This window comes from Cibotium barometz, chromosome 42, assembly GCF_041138505.1.
Source record: "Cibotium barometz isolate CiBa-2024 chromosome 42, ASM4113850v1, whole genome shotgun sequence".
Lineage (NCBI taxonomy): Eukaryota > Viridiplantae > Streptophyta > Polypodiopsida > Cyatheales > Cibotiaceae > Cibotium > Cibotium barometz.
In genome coordinates, this window is record NC_141087.1 from 1,680,302 (window position 1) to 1,703,820 (window position 23,519).

General features: G+C 40.4%; 1 protein-coding gene and 1 pseudogene across 1 annotated transcript; one reads left to right on the forward strand and one right to left on the reverse strand.

Moving 5' to 3' along the window:
• Positions 1 to 726: 726 nt before the first annotated feature.
• On the reverse strand, positions 727 to 1,421 carry LOC147614044 (uncharacterized; annotated as a pseudogene).
• Positions 1,422 to 12,928: 11,507 nt separating this feature from the next.
• Positions 12,929 to 17,893, forward strand: LOC147614045 (uncharacterized). Its single transcript, XM_086780590.1, has 5 exons — positions 12,929 to 13,242; positions 13,657 to 13,885; positions 13,970 to 14,137; positions 14,280 to 14,390; positions 15,360 to 17,893. Exons 1-5 carry the CDS (start codon positions 13,214 to 13,216, stop codon positions 17,805 to 17,807), a joined length of 2,985 nt encoding a protein of 994 aa, XP_086636716.1. The 5' UTR covers positions 12,929 to 13,213; the 3' UTR covers positions 17,808 to 17,893.
• Positions 17,894 to 23,519: the final 5,626 nt, after the last annotated feature.

Here is a 23,519-nt window from a genome sequence, read left to right on the forward strand (position 1 = left end):
GGTTCTAACCCATGGGACTGGATGGGGTTAGGTTGGACTGATGGATCCCTAAAATGAGACTCAATTCTGTTATGGTACGATAGATGAAGTAAATCCCGGATAGTCTTTGTTCTATGGAAAGGAATCAACGGCTGTGCCTCTCGATGAGGAAAAAAGCGTTGGTCTCTATGATCCAAGTGCAAGTCTGTTTCTTGATCTGACCATGTGACTTATGGGTTCAGTTGGATCAATTTAGTTAGTTAAGGCTCTTAACTACGTTAGAATAAAAATATCATGGAGGAATCGCCCATGCTTTCTGGGCGAGGGAAGTTTTTCCAGGTTCGGTTTTGGAATAAACCGAGGGACTAGTCTCTTGTCCGGATATCTGTGTGGGTGAGACCCCGAGTGAGAGGCTCTGCCCTGCGCAAGAAGTGCTACTTCCGCTGCTAGCACCCCCGAATTCATTGTGCGGAGGGGGCAGGGATCTTTCAGCGCATCTTGCTGATGGAAGGAAGAGGTAGCACTAGTGGTCAAGTGCGCATTGCACCAATCAACTACATGATTTGCATCTCGAAAGCGTTCATTGTCACGGCAGAGTTGGTGACATTTAAGGGTGTGTTTGACACACGCACCCACATCATCGTGCTCCCCCTTTCCATGCCCTGTATCGAAGAAGCTCCAAATCACGTGGTAGCTTTTCATGCAATGCCAAGAATATAGCTAATAAATTTGACAAGCACTCTTGAACTATGCCCCACGTCCATGCAACCATATCCACTGTCCTGTCCATGTGACTCCATTCTCTCTCAAAAAGTCATCATGATGATGGGGGAAGAAATGCAACACAAAGTGGGTGCTGTGAGAGAGATCATCACTAATGTAAAAGTGATACTCTCTAATGATGACTCGCTCCTTTGGGGTGCTCGCTATACCATCCACTGCCATCTCTGCATGCCGATAACTAATATGCACCATGATGGTACCTAGTCAAGCACACAAGAATGGGAATTTATAGATTCATAGACAACAACAATATAAAATATCTTGAAGACGTTAAATTGGAAATGACGCAATGTCTCATGCAATACCCACTCAGAAAAGTAGTACTCTGCTTGAATCTCCTACTGTGGTGCAAATGTGTAATTCTCTGCAAAGTCAACCATAGAGACAAATACACCAATAGGAAACTATTGCAGGCCGGCACGAAACTGACGGTCCTGCCACTTGGCACCGCGAGCATGATGTATGTAGGCATAGACAGAAGCTGTAAATGTGCTCATGAACTCGCCACGTGCCGAATGGTGTTCCACTAGCTGTAATCTCCTCGACTGCCCATGTGTTACATACTCATACTGTCGCCATGTCACCAACTCAGCCACCAAGGAATCCTCCTCGCATAAGTGAAGCATGGCCAAGCTACCGCATGAGGTACAAGTCCCCATGACACAAGCCATGCGATGGCAGACGGCATCCTCCACCCGCAGCAATAATAGCGAGTGAATAAAATTCCTTGAGCTATAAGGCACCACCCCCAATAGCCAGACAAGCCACGAAAGACATCATACAAAAGCTGAAATCCAACATGGTACCTACAAAGACATGTGTCACGCTGCCTTGAGTAGTGCACAAACCAAGGCTTGCAAGCCTCAAATGAACGCTGGCTAATGGTGATATCAAGGTGTGCAAACCTAAACTCGAAGTACAAATCTGTTTGTGTCATCTCAAGAAAGCAAGCCCCATGCACTATGTACTCCCCACAACAAACCCTATGTCGCAATGCCTTCTCGTACTATGGTGATGCACGACAATGCTCCTCCCAAAACCTCTCTATCATCACCCTCATCTTAGGGAGCAATAAATGACTGCATCTAGGTGCATGACCACTACTAGCCCATAGAGCACCCTCAATCCCACTCTGCAAACTCTGTCTCCTCACAAACCCTACATGAAGTGCTCAACGATGAATCCGAAGTATACTGGTAGGACATTGCTAGAAACAAACGCTATAAGGGCATGTCTTGCAGCCAATCCATCTGGATGCATCTTACTCTTGATTGTGCTATAGGATTGCCTCAAGCTTAGTAGCACACCAGCACAGACCCTCCTCGAATGTGGGTGCAAATCACGGAAGTGACGGTACATTGTGCCATGCGCGCGAGTGTCGCATCTAGCACACTAGACTATGATGCCACATCGAGGTCAACAAAGTACTTGTCGAAGATAGCATTGGCACGGTTTTTTGCACGCGGCCTAGAAAGGGATTTTCCATGAGAAGATGCCTCATGAGCAACATCGGAGGGTGGAGTGGCATCAAGGTTATGGGCCCCATTGTCGAGCTCTCATAGGTGTCACCCAAGAGAGGTGAGGCAAACTCGTGGGCTACGCCCGAGGGTGGAGAGGCACTGAGTAGAGCAGTGGCAAGCTCATGGGAGGCACCTGACAAAGGAGTGGCAAGCTTGGATGGTGCACGCAAAGATGGAGAGGTGCCCAATGGAGGAGTGGCTAGCTCATGGTGGGCAACACCTAAGAGAGAAGTGCCAAACTCAAAGGGCGAGCCAAAAGATGGAGAGGCACCGAAGATAGGAGTGTCCACCTCTCATGGGCAGCACCTAAGAGTGGAGTGACAACCAATGGGAAAGGTGTACGGGAGGAGTGGCAAAGGGATCAAAATAGTGTGGAGAAAAAATTGTGGGAGAATGAGGAGGAGAAGTGGAGTTATGGGGAAGATATGGAGAATGGATGGGGGAAGGAGATGCTGCCTCATCAATCGAACCTCTTGCTGTGTGCGTTGCAATGCTCGAGCCCTTGCTTTTGCGCTTACGATCTCTTCTTCTCCCATCTTTCATGCGAACCCTTGCTTTCTCCTCGTGAATAAGGTGGATCAAGGGATCCCATTGCCTATTACTTTTTCTACTCCTATGACTTTGTGAATCCATGCTAAGATGTAGGAAAAAAGACATTGAAGATAATTAAGATTAAAGTAATACTAGAACAAGATTAACATATGCTTGGAATGGAGCTATCTCCAAAGTTGGTGAAGCTCTAAGAATGAGGGAGACTCAAAAAATTGGGCTATATATACCAAGCTAGTTAGCATTTCATTGGTTAATGGATAAAATTTAGACTTTTACCAATTTATCTAATCTTTTTACAAATAATGATGATTTTTTTTGTAAAATACTGAGAAATATTAAAAGATAGTTACAATTTTAGAAATGATGAATGAATTAATTATTTTAGGTAAGAAATATTATTTTTGTTTATTTAATAAATAAAATGTATTTATATAATACATAAAATTTATTTAAATAATAAATAATATTAAATTTTTTAAAGACATATTTCAAATTCTCTTTCAAAAAAGATTTTTTAAAATAATTATTTTTTTAAATAGTAATAATTTATTTAATTATATCATAATATTCACTTGATTGAAAAATAAAAAATATTTTTTTAATAACATATTTTATCAATAAATAATATTTATTTGATAAAAATTTATATTTATATTTATTTTTTTAGAGGAGAGCCTTAATATTATATTACATAATTTTATTTTGATTTTTTAATTACAATTTTATTTAAAATCTATTTTTTATTTTTTATTTTTTTATAATAATAAAATCATGAAATATAATGGTGAGGTGGTAGGCATTTTGCCACGTGGCAAAGTTCTGCTGACATGGAACCTCCACGTGGGCATTCCTCATGCTCAAGTGTGAGGTGGCAATGCTATGCATGTATATGATGTGTCATGCGATGTAGGCATAGAAAGTCAACCAAGTTGACTGTGCTGAGGTGACAAGATGACATGGGCATTCTTGATTACGTGGAAATGCCATGTATGCATTTGATGTGGCATGCCATGTAGGCTTTAGGGAGTCAACCTTGTTGACTAACTTGAGGTGGAATGAGACAAGGCATGATGAGATGGCAAGATGCTTATGTGGAGTCTCCTCCATATGATGTGGCATGTACATGTAGGACTAAGACTATGTTACCATAGCTCAATTGCTTGACAAATGGCATACTCTCTAGGTTTGGTGAAACACCAAGCCTAATAAGCATCCTTTGTTTTAGACTTTTGGGTGGACAAACAATGAAAATTTGATTAAGATGGCTAGAAAATGGGCTTCCCTTACTCAAATTCACTCCAAATTATTTTGGTAAATTCATCATGACAAGTACTTTGATTCATAAGAAATTGAAGTACAATGAGGGTCATATAAAATTTATATAATTAAATTATTAAACTTTTGCAGGCCCTCTAAGAGACTGAGTGAATTTTCTATAGAAGACCAAAAGAAATTCAACCGCGTTAAAATTGCAATTTGACATTATGGCCACATTCTAGTCATGTTTGTCTAACTTCTCACCATTGAATCTTCAATGATGAGCTATAGTTAAATAGCCAGATTTTTTTTCCAATAAATCAAGTTAAGCTCTATGCAATGTGTTACATTCATGTACGAATTGGGATGATCATTGGACTTGGGATGCATAAGTACTAAGCATTGTATGTGTGACATATAATGTAGTAAAGAAAGGTGGAAAATGCAAATGCCAAAACTTTTGTGCAATCAAAAAATCACTAAAATAAATTGGATTTCCGATCAGGGGGTGCCATTTGAACACCCACTATATGTATAATGTGCCCCAAACACCATGCCACTAAATTCCAAACATAACTATGAGAGGTTAGACCTTTAAGTTGTGAGAAGATGCATGTTTTCAGGCTACCTTCAGGGCCCCTAACTATCAAAAGTGGTGGCCCTTATCTTGCAACCACCTAGACGACAACTTTGAAGATTTCTAATCAACAAATCCACATTCTTCTTATGGAAGATGAAACAATCAAGTTTTCATATGAAAACTCCCTCCTTGCATTACCTTGGTCCTATAACCCACGATAAGGGGGAAGAGGTCCTAACCGAGTCAACTCTTGTACGTTTTCCTCCTACCACAAAGGTTAATTCCAATAAATGATCCAACATTCAAAACCCCAATCCACAAAAATAGAGACAATCAATCAAACAACCACAAGCCCAACCCTCTCAACGATGGTTACCTAAACGGATTTTGGAGGTCCAAAAATGTCCCTCAACTGTAAACATCTAGATAACTAAATCTGCAACACATGGCCACCGCGCCTACCTAGGTCTTGACCAGCTTGGATATGGTTAAAATGGTGAGCTTCTAATACGATGGACGAGGGCCGACAAAGCGGTCCCTGAGTGAAGTGCCAGGACACCTAAGGAGGAGGCGATGCATGGGCTCACAATGCCGAGGACACCCATGCGTATGTTGAGGAAGATATTGTATGATGGACCAATGTTTATTGTAATCTGTTTACTAGATCTCATTTGCTGACCAGCTGGTCTCAACGGAGAGTCCAGAGTGATACTGTTTTTGTTGAGGAAACAAGGATTGGATGAAAATTTTGAGTTATGACATCTGTAACCAATAATTGGATTGTTTTACAAGTTAAAGTTTAAAGAGGAGTGTGTGCGTATTTGTATTCTAAAGCAAAAGCTAAGAAAGGCATTCAATTATGGGTGGATGAGTACTTGTCTGGTTCTACCAATTCCAATGGTTGGATGGGGTTAGGCTGGAATCAGTAGAGTTTTAATAATAAAATTGATTAGTAGGAATACGCTTAGAACTCAAGTAGTTAAATAAAAGCCTGAAGACTTCTCAAATGAATAGATCAACGGCTGTGCCTGATTCAATTAGGAAAAAAGCGTTGATTTCTTCAAGTTAAGTCTATAATAGTTTTTCTTCTATCTGGTTTAATCAGATGAAGGTTAGTTTAGTCTCTTGACCCCGTTAGAAAATTCGTTAAGAAATTCAAAAAGGTGGAATTGTCCCCGTTTTTTGGGCAAAGGAATTTTCTCGGTTTCGGTTTTGGAATGACCACCAGTTTAGTCTCGTGCCCGAACATTCGAGGGCGAGGCCCCGAGTGGGAAACCCTACCCCGCACAAGAGGAAGCTACTTCCGCTGCTACCAACCGGGAATCCGGTGTGCAAAGGGAGCAGTGGGATCTCACAATCATGGATTAATTACAAAGTCTCTTGACAATTTCCCATGACTTATTACATCAAAACAATATTATAACAGACCATAACAAAATTGGGTACAAAATGGCATTAAGATGCCCCCTGTTCAAGTCAAGTGCTTACCTTATCCTTGTTGAATCATTGTTGTTGGGTTTTGCCTTCCAGCTACAATGCAACTCCCTGATATGGGTGCGCTAGCTTGTCCATCACATCCTCACACCATTATTACACGGGAATGCTCCTTTGCCAAGGGGGTGAAGGAATAGCCCTCCATGTCTAGATGGAGGCTAGGAGAAAATGACCTTTTGCAGTGGTTCTCTCTCACATAGAAGGTAGATGAAGAAGAAGTTAATGAGAGGGAGCAACCTATACAAAACTATTTATCAAGGCATCCATCAAGCAAGAAAGATTAAATAGTGTATAAAGAAGCAATAGTAGAAGGGAGAAACACTCACAAGCAAGAAAGATTAAATAGTATATAAAGAAGCAATAGTAGAAGGGAGAAACACTCACAAGTATTCTGTTGTTTTGCAAGGCATGAATGTGAATTGCTTATTGTCACAAAATTGACTTTTATAAACAAGTGACTAGTGTTCACACTAGGCAGGCCAAACTTAAAAATGGTTCGGCCACTATTACTAATCTTAAGCAAGTATGGACACAAAGTCCTTAGACTTTCATGTTAGGGCTACCGCTTATATATTCCAACAAAATCTTACAAAAGATAAGAGTTCGCTGGAACATGAAGTCCTTAGACTTTTATGTTAACACCATCAACTGATATGTTCCAACAAAGTCTTACAAAAGGTTAGTACCCATTCAAGTAGGTAAGATGGAAAAGTGTCTTATGATGATAGGTCAAGCAATCAAAACTATGCTAACTTGGAATACGAGTCCTTAGACTTTCATGTTAAGGCCTTCGCTTATATGTTCCAGTGGAAGTCTTAAAAAAGGTAAGTACCTATTCAAGCAAGCAAGACGACAAAGCACTTTACAGTAGGTGAAGCGGGCAAAAACATGTTAACCTATGAAGTGGTTAACATAACCCCCTTCCTAAAGGTGAGACCATGTCCTTGCATCACCTACCATGTTAACATATAAAGTGGTTAACATACCCCTCTTCCTAACAGTGATTGTATCCTTGCATCACCCAGGTTGGGCAGGCAAATCCATGTTAACCTACGAAGTGGTTAACATAGCCCCCTTCCTAATGGTTAACCTACAAAGTAGTTAACATAACCCCTTCCTAATGGTAAGACCACATCTTTTCATCACCTACCATGTTAACTTATGAAGTGGTTAACATACCCCTCTTCTTAATGGTGAGTGTATCTTTGCATCACCCAGGTTGGGCGGGCAAAACCATGTTAACCTACGAAGTGGTTAACATACCCCCCCTTCCTAATGGTATGTTAACCTACAAAGTGGTTAACATGCCCCTCTTCCTAATGGTGAGACTGCATCCTGGAATGGAGGTAGATTCATCACCAAAAAGATTTTTCCTTGGTTGGGAAAGAGATATCTTATGAGGAAGAGGTGAATCCAATTTGTGGAACTTAAGGATGGGCATGTCCAGTTGAAGTTCCTGCTCAGTAGAGGTGAATCTAGGCCACCTTCTTTTTCGGATGTAGGATTCCATGGTGGGATCCAAGGTGGGAGATGGATTGGCAGAAGAGGTGAGTGGTGTGGAATGAGTGGTAGTAGATGTGGGCATTGGTAAGGAAAATGTGGGTGGGGATTTTGGAGAAGAGGGTGGTGTGAGGTTGATAATAGGGGGTGGAAGAGCTACCAAGGGACAGAGTCTCCAGTACCAAGTCCAGATCCACATTCTATTAATAGATTGCATCAAGTAGAGAGATTGTCGTGATTAACATGGTGTTGAGGATGTTGGGATTGTGAATGACATACTTGTGGTTTTTTGGGTAAGAGTCAATCTCCTTGCTTATGATTTGTGTCAAATCATCAATTTTGCCATTTAAAATGACCCAAAAGAGCTTTATAGGGATCCTATTTTACCTTTCAAATCCTCGTACTTAGATGAGGAGGGAGATGACTTTGCAGAATCCATCACCAAATGGCATCATAAAATATTCCATTATTTTGGTAAGAGCTACCACACCATCAGTTGTCAGATGGAAGAGGTTATCAAATCCATAAGCTCAATGGTTAGGTAGTGGATCTACCATTGGGAGCTAAAATGTGTAGGAGATTAATGCTTTGGTGAGGCAGATGAGATAAGTGTGATTTTTCCATTGAGCCACGGAGACCCCAATGGCTTGAGACACATGATGAATAAATTGCACGATGAGCTCGCCATGGAAGTCATTTCCCAAAATGTGCCCCATAATCCATAGACCTAGCTCCTTCAATTTGGTTTGCACAAAGGTTTGTTTGAGCACCAAGTAGCACTCTCGAGAGCCATATTCCAAATTATACATAATTCCATCTTGTACTATTTTGTCAGGGAGCAATCGGACAACAGCAACCATCAGGTCCGTCAATTGCAAGATGGTCTTCTTTATGAAGATATGAATATTCTCCTTGGTGATTCCTCCCTCGCGGGCATGTGAAACTTGTAGCCATTTGCAAAAGTTCAATAATTAGTGTTTGATCGGTTGAATTGCCTAAAAACATGTTTGTTATTTGAGGGATTTTGCAATGTGAGCATAACTTTAACAAATTGTAATGAAAATCTTACCAATGAGGGTACCTTGATGTTTTGTAGAGATACCTTTTTCTAAATTTGGTGACACTTATTGATTTTAAGCAATAGATTGACCGTGTTGATCCAGGCAGACAAAGGTTGTGGACACCTTTGTGCAGGGTCATGGTGGTGGGGTGGTGACGTAGATTCAATCGCTAAAGACCGGGATAGTGGAATCTACGCACGGTGATTACCCTGGTAGTATCCTTGGGCTCTTAAGATGTTCTTTAGGACCCAAATTTGTCACCATTTTCTTTGTCTTGTATGCCCATTTTTATGGTTATTATTGGCATGATTTGTGTATGGGCATTGTGTTTTTTTGTGAGTTGGTTGGTGCCAAGAGGGTTTTGTCTCGATACTAGGTTCAATGGCTTTGTTGAGCTTGACTAAGAAAACTTGCTGACCCTTACGTGTTCCCTTGAGAAGATGTTTTGCCTTGACTACCCTAGATTTAGGTTTTCTTGTTATCCCCTGAACAGATATTACTTGGCCATGCTAATTTTCAAAAGTGATACTCCCCTGGTTACAATGAATGCTAGCTTTGTTTGCAATTAACCAATCCATCCCAATGATTCCATCATAAATTCCTGTGGTGGCCATGAGTTTGCTCATTACCTAGCTCAAAATCAAGGTTTCCTATAGAGTGGCGAGATACTGCTTCTTTCCCACTGGCTAACTCTACAGTCATTCTTCTAGCTGTTTTTTGACTCAAGTTTAATTTTTGCAAACACCTAGGAGAAAGAAATGAATGGGTACTGCCACAATCAATCAAAAGCTGAAATGGCTTACCGTGAGATGAGTGGCTGGGGTTTGGATTACACCAAATTGTTTATTTGGACCTTGGTGTTCTACTGCCGCATGGATGGTGGCGCGCTCTTCTTCAGCCATTTCCAAGGTCGGTTCATCACTTATAATCATCACTTATAATACAGGCGGTCCTAGCAACTGCTCCTCCGCGGCCTCTGCCATGCCCACTGCCTCTTGCACCTTGGTGGATAGGGGTTCCACGGCCTTTGATTTCCTCTGCTACCTTGGGGAAATGATGTTGCCATCTTGGGACAGTTGGCTCTAAAGTATCCCGGCTCATTGCAACTTAGTTTCAGATTTGGTGGGATATTTGAGTGAATTTTCCTGAACTGGTCACATCGTGTTTTCTTGAAAAACTAACGAAAGAGTTTTGGCCTTGGTCATAGTCTGATTCATGTTTCGAATCTGATAAGGTTCTTCCTGAACTATCTTTGTAAAAAAAAGGGGGTGATATTTCAGTTTTTATTTTACTGAATCTCATTTATTGAATATTCACTTAACTGATTTCTAAACTAATCAAATTATTCTAATGAGAAATAAATTAATCATTTATCTAAAATTCCAACTTTGATAGATTTTTTGAATTTTCTCATTACAATCCGAGTGAATAAAAATGATAGAAATTTCTCTCTTAGAGTATTTACTTATTTATTTATCAAATACTCGTAGAAATTAAACATAGAATTAAAGAGAACTCTAATTTTGATATAAAAATTCATCATGCATCTATTTATGCATAAAATCCAACTTCAATGGAAATGACACTATTATATAAAAGAAAATCCTTTTATGCATCCTTTTATGCATAAAATCAATTTAATAGGAATAACACTTTTAATAATAAAAAAATTCTTTTCCATGCATAGAATTTAAATCTAATGAAAGTAACACTTTTATAATAAAAAAATTTACTTTTATGCATCTTTCCATGCATAGAATTTAAATCTAATGAAAGTAACACTTTTATAATTTTAAAAAATATCCAATATGCATCTTTCTACGCATAGAAATTGAATCTAATGAAAATAACACTTTTATAATAAAAAATTTCTTTTATGCATCTTTCCATGCATAGAATTTAAATCTAATGAAAGTAACACTTTTATAATAAAAAAATTTCTTTTATGCATCTTTTCATGCATAGAATTTAAATCTAATGAAAACAACACTTTTATAATAAAAGAAAATCCTTTTATGCATCTATTTATAAAATAGGAATAACACTTTTAAAATAAAAAGAATTTCTTTTAGAATGCACAACGGTGGGGATTATTCTTTTTGAATAACATAAAGATAAAACTTATTTCCACAAAATTGAAGAAAATTTTGCCATAACCTCCTTTGTATGGCTGACCATTTCTCAATTTTCACATTCTAAATTTACTTTAAAATTGATCCCAAGATGAAATAAAGCACTCCAATCTAATCAATTTTCACTTCTAAAGAGTAATCAATAGGAAAAGTTTAACTTAATTTATTTGTTTCTCGTTTTAGGATAAAGAAAGGCTGAAATTCTTAATGAAGAGAAGGGGGAAGCCTTTTCATCAAGGCTTAGCATCCATATTCACATTAAAAAGCAAGAATTCAAAAAACCATAGATTAGAAATACAACCATAGATTAGAATTTAAAAAAAAAGTAGAATTATTAACTTACATGGAGTTTTGTGAGCTTTCCGTTTGGCTTGAGGGATTGAGGGTTCTACTCTTGTTTGGATCAAGAGTGGCCACCAATTCTTTGTAGAGGAATTAGTCAAAAACAAGTGAATTATCAAGTGAATTCAATGTTTTTGACTCTGGGGAGAAGTAGAGTAACAATGCATAAACACTATTAAGATTTTACAAAGGGGGAGGCTTCTATTTATAGGAAAAAGTGAGCCTCAAACCAAGCAAACTGATTCTAGAATTTTCTAAATCAGTTTGGTCAATTTTTAATCATTTTTGGGTCAATTCAGCTTACTTTTTGGAACTAGACTTGAATTAGGAGAGAGGAGAGATGAAATATCTCATTATTTGAGAGTTTAAAACTCCTCCACACATGTGAAATAGGCACCTCCTTCATGAGGAGGAATCCCCACTATGAGGTGTCAAAATTTTATTTTTTTAGTATTTCCTTTGGTCCTTAGTCCACTCTTCATCTTATGTGAGTATTTACTCATTTTTGGGGGGGTTTTTCTTTATTTCTTCAATTTATCTCCTCCCTACATTTGGATTATCTGATTGGCCCCTCAGACATGATGTGAAACACTTGTTGCACATAAAACATTCCTTGTAGCAAACTGCTCTTCGGAGAAAAACATGACACTTCACATGTGAATTATTCTTTGCCTTATAACTATTGATATGATTCTTTATAAAGTAGGAGATTTCTTGCAATAGTCCTTTCTAGCACTTCTCATTCCTTTCTCTCTACAATTTCTACTATCTTCTCTCACTACTACCACTTCTTAGGTGTTTACTAATGATACATCAACTTCGCATAAGCTCTCTTAGCTCAAGTTTAACATAAGTTCTAGAAAATCCTTGCTTAAGGCAAGGACAAATGCCTTTTTCTCTTGTTCAAGCCATTGGATGCTTTTGAACTTCATTTTAGCAAGAAACCCATTACTTCAAGCTAAAGAACCCCCTTGCTTTAACTTCTTTTCTTTCAAAACCTCCAATGTGACAGCTTGGTAGAAAGGTACTAGTAGCAACTCTTGCACCTCTTCTCCACTAAAGAATGAAGTATGCTTTATTATAGCTAAACCATTTTCGTACATATGGGTTACTAATATCTTATGTGGCATGCTCAAGTGTGTAAACAAAAAAGTGAAGTTTGAGGCACAATTTTGATGCATCCACTTTGAGAATAAAGAGTATCATGCATGCATGCATCGATGTTTGTTAAACTTGTGACCTGTATTCACACATCCTTTGGACATCAAATACAATTTTTGAGGTGGCTGTTGAGCGCACCTCCCCAAGTGGAATAAAGAGGCACAATTTTGATGCATCCACTTTGAGAATAAAGAGTATCATGCATGCATGCATCGATCTTTGTTAAACTTGTGACCTGTATTCACACATCCTTTGGACATCAAATACAATTTTTGAGGTGGCTGTTGAGCGCACCTCCCCAAGTGGAAGCAACACATGGGGTTTGTGCCATGAAACTAGAAGATGTATGCCTGTAGTTTAAAACATGTGGGCCCAAGGAAAATTGTAGTCCTCAAGTGAAAGAGGAGATACCATGTTAACTCTTAAGACCCATTGGAAGCTACCCAACATGATTCTTAAAGAAGTTGTGCGGAGGAAGCTTCTTGCTTTCAAAGTTTGAAGCCCCTAAACTTATGCTGATATGGGTCGCTCTCGTCCTAGTCCTAAGGCATTATAGTATATGGTGATATGGTAATAAAGCATTTGGATGGTCTCAAAATTTCAATGGTCTCTAAATTGGGGCCTTAGATCAACGCTAGCCACAGAGGCCAACGGGGAATTTTAATGAATAAAGCCGACGCCAGTGTGCATCCCCAGGCTAGATATGGTTCCCATCTGTCTGTATGTGCGGGCGGGGCACGCCAAATTACGAACTTTGATTTTCAGTGTCTAGTTTGGCTTTTTGATTTGTGACAGAAAATGATATACTAAGCGCACGGTTAGCTTAACTTCCAGCGAATCCTTCTTCTAGCCATGGATGGTCAGCTCCTCTTGCTTCCAAGGTGATTTTTGATACATGTATGCAGTAATTTGTACTAACCTTCATCTGCCTTTATCTGTATCATCTGAACTTAAAACTATGGTTTTTTTACTCTGAACACAATGGTTTCCATACCCTGTACACATGTTAACCATGTTCTCTACACTGGAAACATGTGTTCATTATGGTTTTCACATGTTTACGGTGGTTTCCATACCCCATCCTGTTTACCATGGTTTCCATACTGTGTACACATGTTTACCATGATTTTTATACCCTAATCACATCTTAGTCATGGTTTCTGTACCCTAAACACATGCTCACCATGGTTTCTATAGCCTTAACACATCAGACACTTACCATTATACTCTACGTGCTTGAATATGACTGCTTTAAACCTTGATTCAAACCCTTATTTTTATGGTTTTGGTTCCAGTGAAAGTTCTCGGCCGGACAATGGACCCTTGCAAGGGTCTCAGGGTCTCCTGCAAACTCTGCTGGACCTTGGTGAAGCGTTTCTGGCCTCGGAGATTGGTGAAGATGACTTGCAAGACTTAGAAGCCAAACTTTCTGCAGCAAGAAGCAGGGATTACGGCACCATCCGTGACCTTCAGAAGAAAATCGAAGAGCTCTCGGGTATGAGTGCGATGGTGAACAGGTTGAAGGTAATCCTCCTTAGGGCTTTTTGTGCTTTTTCATTAATGAGTAGCCTTTGAGATTCTTGCTCATAGAAACATATTTTTGTGCAGAATGAGCTAAGAGAGGAAAAGGAGAAGGCTAAAGAAGAAGCAGAAGATTTGACACAAGAGATGGCGGAGTTGCGGTATCAGCTGATGGAACGAGTGGATGAGGAGCGCGAAATCCGTGCACGAACCGAAGAAGCCTCCTTAAGAAGAATTTCAGAACTTGAAACACAGGTTTGAAGATGTGCTTGACGTTTGTAATCCTCCTAGTTTTATTGTTTTTGTGTTTGACTCTCTCAGACCTAAGAATATCTTGCCCACACAGATAGTTTTGTTGTGAGGGAGTTGAGGATCATGTATTCCTTGCATTGGGCAGCTGAAGCATGCTTGGCAAGAGACGTCCGTTCTACTTGGACGCAAACAGGCGGCTGAAGCACAAGCTCAAGCACGCGTGTTGGAGCTCCAGCATCTGAAGTCAGCTTTTGAGGTGGGTACTTTCTCGTTGAATGATCTTGTCTCCTCTTGGTTTTGTTGCTTTGATAGCAGTGGTCTCTTATACACACACAAAGTTTTGGATTTTGTGTATATAAGTACGCTGCTTTTGCCCATCTATGAGTTTAAATGGAGTAAGGTGCACTTGAGAATTTGCACATTGGCAGTATGACTATGCCTATTGGAAGAGCGTGCGCATGCATGTGCATGTGTGTATGCATGTGGTGTTGGAAATGGATTCTTGCCCTCCTGCTCCTTACGCTGCCATGTGGCTGTGTAATATCCCACAGTGTGGATTGGGGTCTAATCGACTCCTCTATATAGGGCTAAATAGCCCTTGGTCTCTCCTAATCCCCCACCTTTATTGGTGGTCTCACGGGATCTTCGGTTGGAGAGGAGACCCGGCCGGTTGTTGGCCTTCCGCTCGCATGGTGCTCTGCTGTTCCATGTTCTTTCATGGTATCAGAGCCTTGTCGGCTCCTGCTCGGCATCGGGCTTTACATCTGAGCCTCGTCGGCTCTTGCTCGGCATCAGGCTTCACATCTAGGGGGGGTGTTGGAAATGGATTCTTGCCCTCCTGCCCCTCTCGCTGCCATGTGGCAGTGTAATATCCCACAGCGAGTTGGGGTCTAATCGACTCCTCTATATAGGGCTAAATAGCCCTTGGTCTCCCCTAATCCCCTGGTCTCACGGATCTTCGGGTGGGGGCGAGACCCGGCCGGTTGTTGGCCTTCCGCTTTGCACATGATGCTATGCTTCCGCTCGCGTGGTGCTCTGCTGTTCCACGTTCTTTCATGTGGTTGTGTGCATGTAGGCACATATGTGCGTGAGAGAGAGAGAGAGAGAGAGAGAGAGAGAGAGAGAGAGCATGTATGTGTCTGAGTGCATCTGTGCGTGATTGCTCCGGTCATTTAATCTGATCAGTTCCCTTGCTTGGAACTTCAATGCTCTTGCAATCATACAGGAGGCAAAGCAAAACCAAGCGAAATTGATCCTTCAGAAAGGAGAATCAGAAAAGAAGTTGCTCAGCCAGCTACAAGAGCTTCAGTCGAAGGTTGCAATGCTTGAAACATATCTGTCAGAGGTGTATGTGCAACTCACTGCAGCAGAAGAGAAGGTAGAGCAACTTGAGAACACTTGCACAGGTCTAAGGAAAGAGAGTGAAGCTATGTCATTGTCTTTGGAGCAGCAAAAGAATGAAGCACAACTAAAAAATGCAGAAGAGAAAATGGTCCAACCAGAGCATGTGTGTCATGTTTCAGGTGAAGAAACCAACAAGACCCTGCTTACTCTAGAACAGCAAAACTCCTACCTTGAGCATCAAGTGATAGAGGTGCTAGATTTGATTGCAGATTTCAAGCTTCAACTTCAATTGCTAGCACTAGAGTATTATAAAGCGGAAGATAGGCTTCGAGTCAATACAGATGTTCGTGTTCCGGACTCTGAGGAGAGTGAAGTTGGAAACACACAGGAGCTACTGGCCCAATGTGAAAACGATAAGAAGCAAGAGCACTCTTGGGCAGCGGTCAATACACGTGACAAGAAGCAAGAGGGACCATGGACAGTGCAAGAGATAGTTGATATAGTGGATACTGTCACCGAGGAAATGACAAAGTTGTTACGCCTTTTGCTCAAATGTTCACAGTCAAGAAAGGCAGGTTTCTTATTTTCCTTGGAGTCTCGGTTGCAGCTATGGAGTAATATCCCTCAGAAGGCTCTGCCTGATAAGGTTGTTGGGAGTGGGGTTCTCATGGAGTGGGGTGATTTGGTGGTGGATCTCTTGGCTCAATCCCGAAGGGAGTTGCATTCCATGCAACAAAAGATTTGGGATCTTGAGGCCGAGATGGAGTCATTGGAGAACGTTCGAGTTGAGTTAGCCACCCTTAGCAAGGAAGTTGCATGCACTAGAGAGGAGTTGGTTAGGGCAGGGGCACATTTTTCAAGTGAACTGGCACAAAAGGAAGATGACCTGCATGAACTTGAGGGAAAGCTAGAGCAGACCAGTACAGCTTTGCTTCGAGCTCAAGAAGGGGTAAAAGAGCAGGAGGAATCTAATCACTTCCTATGTGGGCAGCTTCACAAGCTTGAATTGGAGACAGAAAGGTCAAAATCTATTTGGGCGCTAGAGAAGAAGCGATTTGAGGAGACCATAAGGGAGCAGCATGAAATTGTGCAGAAAGAAAGGGTGAGAGCAAACAAAGAGGTTGATAAGCTTGAGAGGATGGTGGAGGAGCTGCGGCACCGACTAGCAGAGAATGAACAAGAGTTAGAAGAACTGGTACAAGCCAATGATTTCAACATTGATGCAGTTGTGGCAGCCAAACTTAGGCAATTAGACCAGAGACTGAAGAATTCCCAGTTGGTGGAGGCGGAGCTTCGAGCTGAGCGGGCTGAGCTGGCTTCGCAAGTAGTGTGGCTGCAGGCCAAGTTGGAAGAAGCAGAACGTGAACTCGAAGCAGAAAACGAGCAACATGTGGAGGCTTTGATACAATATGAGGAAGAGCGGGGCCTGCTGGTAGCTGAGTTGGAAGCTGGCAAGGAGGCTTTGCATATGAGGAATGCTGCTACCATGCAAACTGCAAGAGAGGTGGAGATTGCATGCAGGGAGGATACGGAATCTTGCCTAAAAAAGGTGGTCTGCTGCGAAGCTGAGCAAAAGCAGATGGAAAAGACTGTAGAAGCGCTGAAGCAAATTATTCTAGAAAAAGATCAAACGCTAGCCTCTCAGAAGGAAGACCTTTTGCTTCAGAAAGAAATCAATAAAAGTCTCATGAGCCATTCAGCTCTTCTTGACTCTGAGCTACTTGCTGTGCGGCAGGAGCTCTTATTGTGTGAATCACAAGCCAATGAAATGGGCTCCACGATTGCAAATCTACAGGAGGCATTGCTCTTTGAAAGGATGAAAACCGCCCAGGCTCAAGAGGACACGAACTTGCAAACTAGGAGACTTAGTCGGCAGGATGAGGATTACCTCCATTTAAAAATGAGTTTTGATGGGCTGCTTTCTAATTTTGAAACAGTACAGGTGAACCTGGCGGAGAGTATAAAAAGAGAGGGAGAAGCATCTGCTCAAGTCAAGAAACTAGGGCTAGAGTTGCTGCTGGCAAAGGAAGAGGTGGTCAAGTCAGAGGTGCGGTTACAGAGGGATTTGAAACAGAAAGAAGAGCAACTGGATGCAGAGAAGGGTAAACTTGAAGCTGCCATATCTGCACAGAAACAAGTAGTGTGGCATCTGCATGAACGGACAGAAGAGTTGAAGAGTTCTGAAGGTGAGAAAATGGAGTTGCAGAGACTTTTAGGGCAGGCTAGAGGAACTTGTGATCAGTTGGAGAGAGAAAGGGATGACCTCAAAGTTGCCTATGCGGAGCTGGAAAATCAGTTCTCGAGAAGAAGAGCTGCATTTGCAAGGTAAAGCTACTGTATATACAGCATTGTAAGCGGAAGTACTGCTCACAAATCTCTTTGTATTTATCTACATATGTCAAAGGTCTTTTGTGCGTCCCGGAGTGCTTTGGTTGCATTGTTTCTAAATGTTTTAAATCAGTGAAGAGCAGCTATGAATGTATGTGATGTCTACGGGGGACACTCCAAAGGCTAGTTTATTGTAGATTCAGTCCATTGTGAGCCCTGTTTGAGAGACAAGGTCATGCGTCTAGTCAGGTGCAAAAGCACTAGGGTAGAAGCAGATGGACGGCTATGATGGGAAATTCTTTGGGCCAGAGATGAAGGCTTGTGAGAATGTCATGCTGGAGCAACAATGGCTATGGTCAGATTTCAGCATGGATTGGAGGATGGAGCTGGTTTGGGCATGATTTAGGGCCTGGTTGTGCTTTGTGAGCCACCTGATGGGGACATGTAAATTTTGCATGATCAGACCTTGACAATGACATATGCTGAGGAATGGATGGCGCTGAAGGCTGAGAAGGAATTATAGGTAGGGCCGGAAGTTGCCGACATTGGTCCTGAATGGCTGCATGTGCTTATATATATTTATGTATGTATATTCCTTGAGTAGATGCTCGGCAATTTTAGTGCCCGTGCAGAAGCAGATTAACCCTAAGGCGCTACTACTTGTGGTCACAAAGCGGCCACAACACCAACAGGGGCCTATGGGGATGGAACCTCTCCTTGAGTCAAGAACCCTCGCCACTGGGGTTCGTGCCTGTTGGCGACTGCATGTGCTTAAGCTAGGAGGTGTAAGGCTCAGCGAGTTACGGATCATTGCTAGCATGGCTAGGGTGTTTAAGGAATTAAACTCAACTATTAAACAAGGAATTAAGACTATATGACAAATTGATAAACCATTCATACATTCACAATTCACCAAAGAAAGAACATAATGAGATATGGACACCACATTGGACCAATTGCTTAGCACATGTTCCTATCCACTCAGCAAGGTGAAGCAGCTTCCTGTGTGACAGAGAGGAACTGCCGGTTAAGCTTGGAGGGATTCAAGAGACCCAAGCTTGGAAGCAAGGTAAGTATTATTGCTTGTTTGTAGATTTCTCTATAGATGGTTGAGTTTTGATGAAGGAAAAAACAGGCCACAACATTTTTGGCCCCATTTTCGGAGGGGCATTCATGCTTCCTTCTTTCTTTTTAGAGCCTCCGCTCCTTTATGCAAGTATCTTTTCCCATAGCCATTGTTTTTGAGGAGTGTCATGTTGATTGAGAAGAGGATACGGTTTTGAGTTTTGTGAGAAAAAGAAGGAAATTTGGATGTTTTTTATGTGTTATTTGGGTTTGTGAGTACTTGGGTGACCTAGAAGAAAGAAAACCAAACATTTTTGCGCTTTAGTTGTTTAGATCCCTACTTTTCTAGGCTGTGAAATTGTAGGTTTTATGCTTTTTTGTTTCTTTTTTCAAAATTCATTAAAATGAAAAAAATGGTATTCATTTGAGTCCTATTGACATGAAAAACACTCATTAATATCATCAAATCATAGAAAAATTAAATTTGGGTGTTTAATGCCAATTTTCTTTTCATGTCCATGAAAACTCCAAAAAATTATGCTCGATTGTAAAAATCCTATGTAAAAGGATCTTATCCTTATCTTAAAAGAATTTGAGATTTTCACACCCATGAAAAACAAGAAAACGGGTTTTTCATGTCTGTGACAAACTCCAAGATTGGTTTTTCATGTTTGTGGAAAGATTTCAGAGCAAAATCACCAGTGAACATGAAAAGACATTAGTGTACATCATTCCAAACATCGAAATCAAAACTATAGTTTTTTATGTTGTGAAATTCTTTCTCATGCTTGTGGGAAACCAAGTAGTTTTTCATGACGTGAAAGACGAGGTAATGTTTCATGTTGGGAGAAACTCAAGTCTAGGACTATATTTGGATAGTGGCAGTATAGTGCATACCACTTATATTGAGAATGTTGTGGAAATCAATATAAAAGAAGTCGTGTATTTGTGCATGGAAACCATCCCAAGTGCTAATAATAATCTAGCACTTAGAATAGGCTTAAATAAAGTGGTTTAGTGTGTGTGTGTGAACAACCAATATAGTGTAAGTCTTTTTGTGGGGAACAACCTCTTAAGGATATTATGTAATGATGTATAAAAGTGACACCTATCTATTAGGGACAATTGGCATCATTTACTAACATGTGGCATGTGTGGTGGTAACACATGCATAAATCATGGAAAGGGGGGTCTCTGCTATAAATAAGTTTTATGCTAATCTTTCTTTGATCAGGTCTTAGTCTCTTGTGTGTTAACTCCTCTCACTCTATGCTATGCACGAATCTCCTCCTCTGCCAACACACTTGATGGTCAACAATTGGTATCAAAGCCTTGCAGTCTTGTTCGTGAGAACAAGCCATAGCCAAGCACCCGTCCATGCGTTAGCAATTTCCGTCATTATCAAGTCATTTTCCTGCCTCTGGGCTCCATCAGAGTTTCCGTTGGCTCATTGTTCATCAATTTTCTCCCCCGCCCCGCGCCCTCTGTGTTCTGACCGCCACGTGGTAGTTGCTCATCATCATTATTAAGGCAGCGGCTCTGTGGGCATCATCGCAATGCAAAACTGTAGATAGATAACTTTGGGACTCTCTTGTTCCTTGCGACTCCCGTACATTGGTCTCGTGCATTAACTGAAGATCATTTATTTACCTTCGGGATGTACGTGTGTACTACTACAAAGTACTTCGTCAAAGTCTTGTTCTACAGCTGTTTTAATCACAGCGCCCACTTTTCCATTGTTGGGCCTACTTCCAGTCTCCGAGAAGATCTTGTTCACATCACATGCATCTGCATCTGCATCTCAGAGAAGAGGTGTATACTATGTTTTTGTGTGTGTACCATCAAAGGGAATGGGTCACCCATCTTGTTTTCACACTCCAGTTTCCCAAAGCCACTAAGTTATCCACTTCATTCTCTCCATCCCCCGCCACTCTTCTACGAAGTTTTGGTTTTGGGAGGGTTATGTTCGTAGTCTCATCCTCACCTATTACACATCCAAAGGCTGGTGCAGAGTGAGATCTTGCCAAAGCCTATTGATGGAAATTATTCGTGTGACTTGACATCTTGAAGGCTTCTCATCATCCCTTCTCGTCATTGGAGCATGAGTTTGTGGGCTCATACTGGTCATCTAGGATCATCATTGGATCTTCTTGTATAGCTCATGCCTCCTTTCCATTGAGGGAGGGTTGTGGAAAATTAATGTAAAAGGAGTCATATATGTGTGCATGGAAACTATCCCTAAGTGGTAATAATAGTCTAGCACTTAGAATATGCATAAATAAAGCAATTGTGTGTGTGTGTGTGTGTGTGTGTGAGAGAGAGAGAGAGAGAGAGAGAGAGAGAGAACAACCGCTAGAGTGTAAGGCCTTTAGTGCGGGAACAACCTCTTAAGGATATTACGTAATGATATATAAAAGGTGACACCTATTAGGGACACTTGGCATCATTAGTGACGTGTCACATGTGTGGTGGTACATGCATGAACCTTGTAAAGGAGGGTCTCTTCTATAAAAGGACCTTGTAGTAATGTTTATATATAATTGTAGCACCTTCACCCATCTCGTGTTATTAGATTAGATTTATGTTATTCTTTAATCATATCTTAATATCTTGTGTTGACTTCTCTCTCTCTCTCTCTCTCTCTCTCTCTCTCTCTCTCTTTGCTATGCACAAATCTCCTCCTCTTGCCAGCACGCCTCATGATCAATAAAGAAAACACAAATTGCAAGGTTGAGTTTGCACCGTGAAAAGCCAAGCAATTTTTCACACCCATGAAAAACGAGACAATTTTTCATACCCATGAAAATGCAAAGGAGTGAATAAAAAATTGGTAAGAGCATTAAATTAGTGTGGTGAGTGGGCTTTGGCAATTCTCATGCCCTTAAAATTTGGAAGAGTGATTGGTGTTAATCTCACTCCAAAAGATAGTGTATTGAACCACCAAGGATTCTCCTTTTAGTTAAGTGTCAAATCGGGTCAATCATCAACAGCCAGGCACCCAATTGTGTTTTCTTCAAGAGGATTACAAGCTATTGAAACTAGTAGCGAGAAATCCATGGGGAGAATGCTCCAAGAAATACAACTAGTCTTCCAAGACCAATCTTGCTATAGGGGCCATAGCTACTATAGCTTCCCATTACTTTGGGAATTTTCTTTTTGATATAATTTTTGTTGTATCTTCATCATACCAAATCCAAAGTTGTCAGATAATGTGGATTTAGAACCTACTCTTCAAGAGCTTTCCAACGATATGTCAAATGAGCTGGTTTTGACAAAAGCTTATAAGGGTTCATTGTGTCTCCATTTTATTTATCTTGCAAAATGGGTATTGGGATGTTCCTAAACTCCCTAATATGGTCTTAAATGTTGAAATTGGTCACCAATTTCATGCAATTGAAAGATCAAAATAGTGAAAAAAAAATATGAATATACTCTCCCATAGATTTAGAAATTTTCAAATTGAAGCTCTTCTTGCTGTCCAAACTTGAAATTTTTGTAAAGCTTCTTGAAATCTGAAAAATTGAAACTTGTTACCTCCACTTTGTACACCTTCCAAAGTTTGCTTCATCTCGGTAGACGCATCAATGAAATGCTCTCCTTGTAGTCTAGAACTGTGGGTAAAAAGCTAACAAAGTATATGTTGAAAGCTTGGCTCTAAGCTTTGGGAAGGGTTAACATAAGATTATGTCTAAAAACCACACACACAACTAAGCTAAGGTACTTTCTTGATTTGTCACACTCTCTCCATCACTAAAAGGAGACATAGTTCACAAGAGATAGAGAAGAAATGCAAGAAGCAAGAAAGTGTAAGAGAAGGAAAAAAGAAAGACAACCTCTTGTCATGAGAAAGGTCCTTGGTGCACTTCTCTAACCACCCAAACCACCTTTTCTCTTCATTTTACCAAAGAGAAAGGAACAAATTTAAATGTGCATTGGCTTAAATTTATGAATCCACAAAGACAATATCTCTACTTACTCGTAGCTCATGAGTGGTAGGGTCATACATCTATAATCTTGCTGCTGCAAAAAGCACAACCAATGAAGATGCATTTCTCTATCTTTGGATCCACTTTGTTCTTACTTCATCAGAAACATGCGTATATACAATATATCCAAACACTTTCAAATGAGACACATTTGGTTTTATGTCTGTAAAATTATGTTCAAGCATCGTACTATGAACAGTAGTGGGGGTCCTATTTATGATGTAAACAAACAGTGGGTGCTTTTGCTAAAAAATAATATGCTATATCCTTTTTAGACATCAAGGCACGTGTCACTTTTGCAATGTGCCTATTTTTCTTTCTGCAACACTATTCTGTTGTTGTGCAGAGCGTATATGCATGTAAACTGTCTTTTAATTTCATGCTTTCTCAAGAAATCATACACTTGTGCCATATATTCACATGACTAATACACTTGTGCCATATATTAATATCTGTAATGACACATGTCCCATGCAAAAACATGGATGCTTTCACCTCAGGCATGTTAATATCCAAAGTAAATATCGTAAGCACCATTGACTTTAAACTGTTTCACAAAACATCCTTGAGAATTAAACCTTACTTTTACAGACTCCTATCTAATAGAAACTAGGTTCTTTTTAATATTTGGAACATGAAGTATATCTAACAAGTACTTTATT